The sequence below is a fragment of the Phaseolus vulgaris genome, chromosome 10 (assembly GCF_000499845.2).
Source record: "Phaseolus vulgaris cultivar G19833 chromosome 10, P. vulgaris v2.0, whole genome shotgun sequence".
NCBI classification, from domain to species: domain Eukaryota; kingdom Viridiplantae; phylum Streptophyta; class Magnoliopsida; order Fabales; family Fabaceae; genus Phaseolus; species Phaseolus vulgaris.
Genome location: NC_023750.2, coordinates 31,850,311 through 31,854,249, shown reverse-complemented (window position 1 = coordinate 31,854,249; position 3,939 = coordinate 31,850,311). Strand labels below are relative to the sequence as shown.

The window sequence follows — 3,939 nt, the reverse complement described above, 5'->3', positions numbered from 1 at the left end:
GAAAGCACACCCTCCTTCTCTCGACTTTGACGCCTCTGACCTCCTTGCCTCCTCCGCTTCATCTAACTTTTCAGGGTCTGCCGATCCACTATCAGTCAAACCTTGGACTACTGCAAACTTTGGGAGAACCTTTACTAGTGTCAACGAACGCTCGTCAACTCCATCTCTAGCCACACTGGTCCCAGACTGTTCCAATTCGTACAAAGATGGTCTTGTCCCTACCGAATCATCGACCCTACTCACGAAACTCGTCTGTTCTGAATCAATCCCGGCTCCTACTTCTTCTTCTTCGTGACTACCATCCTGGACGCGCAAAAACTTTTTGAACGGCTTCATAAGTGCACTTTGACACTTTAAATTCCCCACCTCTCCTTTCTCACGTAAAACACCATTTTCCACGCACCCAATCATAGGGGAACACTCCTTTAAAGAAGAGGGCCCACAATCATTAACTTTTTGCACTCCTACTTCTTGAAACGACGCTTGAAACGCATGGAACGACGCTCCAGCCCTCTCGGAACCACTCATAATGCGCCTACTCACGCCTATACCACCATTACTCCTTGCCTTTTCATCTGTAGACTTGGTCTCCTTGGAACTAGCCACCTCCACGTAGGAATCCACTTTCTCTTTCTTTGAAAAGCTAAGAGAACCGTGCCCACCCACTAAAACCACTTTCTCTCTCAAAGAAATACCGTGCACATTCAATGACCCTCTTAAATGATCTTGAACCAATCCCTCATGTAGTTGGCGCCCCTTACCAAGACAAACCGGATCCAACTTGCCCTGGACCGTCTCTTCATCCTCCATTCCTCCTTCCCCGACGGTGCCCACACCTCCATCTCCGGCCATCCCAAGCTCCGACCCCACGGAATCGCACTAACTAGCGCCTACGCTTCCTTCGTCGGAGCTTCTTCGGTGTCTACCTCTGAAGCACCGCCATCCCACTTGCCAAGTCTCCACTCCGGGACGCACACCTCTTCAACGAAGGCCACCTTACACGACCTTCCATTGATACAAAACTCCTTCTCCATATTGACTGTTGTTCTGACCGTTGTTTTAACTCTAAACCGAGCAAACTCCACTATTTCTCTTCTCTTAGTTGCTTCGTCAACCTCCACCACCTCCCCCACAACGGCCCCTATTTTAGAAAAGCTGTGATTCCACCAGAACTGTAACGGGATTCCACTGCAACGAATCCGTGCATAACGTTCTGTCAGTTCGAACGAACCATCCCAGGGGGTAACCGCTGAGAAAACTTTGTCGAACCATGACTTGTTGTCTGCTATGATCTTCCGCAGACTCCCTCCATCATCGCATGAAAGCAGAACAAACCTGCCACCAAGATATCTCACTTTGACTAGGCTGAAACCTCCCATCACAAAGCTCTCCTTAATCACATGCATGCTTGGAAGCTCTTTCAAACTACCAACGTAGCTTCCTTCTAACGAATCATCCTGTTCTACCTCCACTGTAAACTGATAATCGACCTCACCCCCCAGAGAACTACTCACGTTCTCGCCTGTTCCGATCTTGACTACCCCCTCTGAAACAACTTGAGCAAACGAAACCTGCTCCGTCTGCTTCCCCTTCCCGCTCGTTGTGCTCAGCTTTGGGTTCCACCCTAATTTAGACCCTTCATTCCTTTGCTTCCTTGGTCCATCCTTCCTCTGATATTTGGGAAGGTTCACCTGCATATTCCAAGTGCCAATCCAGATTGCACTCAACTCTCTTTCCAAGGAAAAGACATCCTTCACACCCTGGAACCTTACAAAACCAAACTTCTTATTCCTTGCATTGAGCTTTCTTGAAACAAAGACGTCCATAACCCTTCCCCACCTTTGGAAAACCTTCCAAAGATCTCTCTCCATGAAATGTTCGGGGAAGTTAGTAAAGAAAAACGAAATGTCTGCCATTGACTACAAAACTTCCTTCCCTCGCCGGAGCTCTTTACCTCTCTCTCTCTCACTACCAATATTGGTAACATGGTAACATGGTCAGCACCACAAAACTGCAGTATAAAAAAACTAAGTGATGGAACCTTCTTAGCCAAGGTCCTATATAATCTAGAATATCGTGAGGATAAAATTAATGCAAGCAATCAAAGTACTTCCGTTCGCACCTTCGCTCGCACCTCCCCTCGCACCTCCGTTCGCACCACGACCAGCACCCGTAGCTTCCTCCTCCTCCGCTCGCACCTCCGTTCATACCGCGACCACCACCCGCAACTTCCTCTCCTCCTCTTCCAATGATTGTGTTTTATTAAAAATTACCCAGGACCCTAAAACCTAACCATAAAATTAAAGCAAGGTGAGAGAATTTTTTTAAACAATAATAATAATATTATTGACTAATTTTTATTTTAAAATAAAATAATTATTCAACTATTTTAATTATTTTTATTAAATTATTTTAGTTTAAATAGAATTATTTTAACATACATAGAAATTATATTAGTCTCATACTAACTGCAATTAGAACATATTGCTGTTGGAAAATATGATAAATAACTTTAAATTGTTTCAGTTTAAATGGAATTATTTTAGCATACATAGAAATTATATTAGCCTCAGACTAAATGCCGTTAGAAAGTATGGTAAATAACTTTATATTATTAAGAATCTTCAGGATTATAGTGTTGTGATATAAAACTAGATAATATGTTGGTATGGAAACAAATAATATATTATTATTATTAGTAAAATAAATAATTATATTTAGTGATTAAAATAAATTTGGTGGTTAAAATATAAATGTATTTTGTGGCTATTTCGGTGACAAAAATAAATAATTACATTTAGCGACAAAAAAAATCGGTGGCTAAAAGAAAATAAAAATTGGTGGCTGAATTGGTGGCAAAAATAAACAATTACATTTAGCGAATAAATGAAAATGGGTGGCTAAAAAATAAACATATTCGGTGGCAGAAAATAAACAATTATATTTAGCGACCGAAATAAAATCGGTGGCTAAAAAAATAAACATATTCGGTCACTAATTCGGTCGCAAATATATTTTCCCCAATTTATTCAAAACAGTCACCACTTTAGCGACCGATGGTTTTGTCACTCTCATGTCCGGTCACTGATTTGGTCGCAAAACTAACTAACATCATTAACAATTCATTTTGTCGCTATTTCGGTCGCAGATTTGACACTAAGGGTTTTCGGTGACTATTTCAGTCCCAAATTGCGACCACTTATTTTCGGTCGCTGAATTCGGTGACTAAATTGTTATTTTCTTGTAGTGAAATAATAATTATCAAAGTTTTTATTATTATATAATATAATGATAAAATAAATATTTTAAAAGTTATATATATATATATATATGTGTGTGTTTGTATGACATAATTAATTAAAGATTTGATGTTAGAGAAACGAGTCGTATGTAGAGGGAGAGAGAGTGGCAATATGCGAAGAAGAGAGGGTATGGTTCGAAGAAAACAAACGTTAATTTTTACTTCACAAATTTCTTTCTGACTTTCAAAAAGAAGGATTTGTGGAAGGTGTTTCAGAGATGGGGAAGCGTTGTTGATGTGTTTATTTCTAGAAGATTGAATAACAACAAGTAGAGGTTTGACTTTGGTCAGTTTCATGACGTGTTAGATGTGGTTGAGTTGGAAAGAAATTAGGATTCCATTTGGATTGGGAACTAGAAGTGAAAGGTAAATAGGCCAAAATACAACAGAGATAGGGAGCCAAGAAAGGAATAAGAGGGGGGGGGGGGGGGGGGGGGAACAAAGACGAACTATCGCCGATAGAGGGCATCGTTCAAGTATACGCTTTTTTAACCGGTTTCGCAGTCGACCAGACTACCTACCCAATAGCATTCAAGGCAGAGATCAACCATTTGGAGTGGTTAGATAATTGTTTCATTGGTAGAAGTGTAGAGCCAAGTAAGGCTAAGGATCTTAAGAAGAGTTTCATTTGGTTGGTT

The 3,939-nt window shown here is 40.8% G+C and overlaps 1 protein-coding gene across 1 annotated transcript; it reads right to left on the bottom strand.

Annotated features, from left to right (window-relative positions):
- Positions 1-890: 890 nt before the first annotated feature.
- Positions 891-1,916, bottom strand: LOC137817915 (uncharacterized). The gene has a single exon (XM_068621140.1). The coding sequence runs from the start codon at positions 1,914-1,916 to the stop codon at positions 891-893; it is 1,026 nt and encodes a 341-aa protein (XP_068477241.1).
- Between the last annotated feature and the right edge of the window lie 2,023 nt (positions 1,917-3,939).

What these genes read in the sequence shown, in the direction of transcription:
- LOC137817915 (XM_068621140.1), bottom strand. Translation starts at nt 1,916, where the DNA reads ATGGCAGACATTTCGTTTTTCTTTACTAACTTCCCCGAACATTTCATG.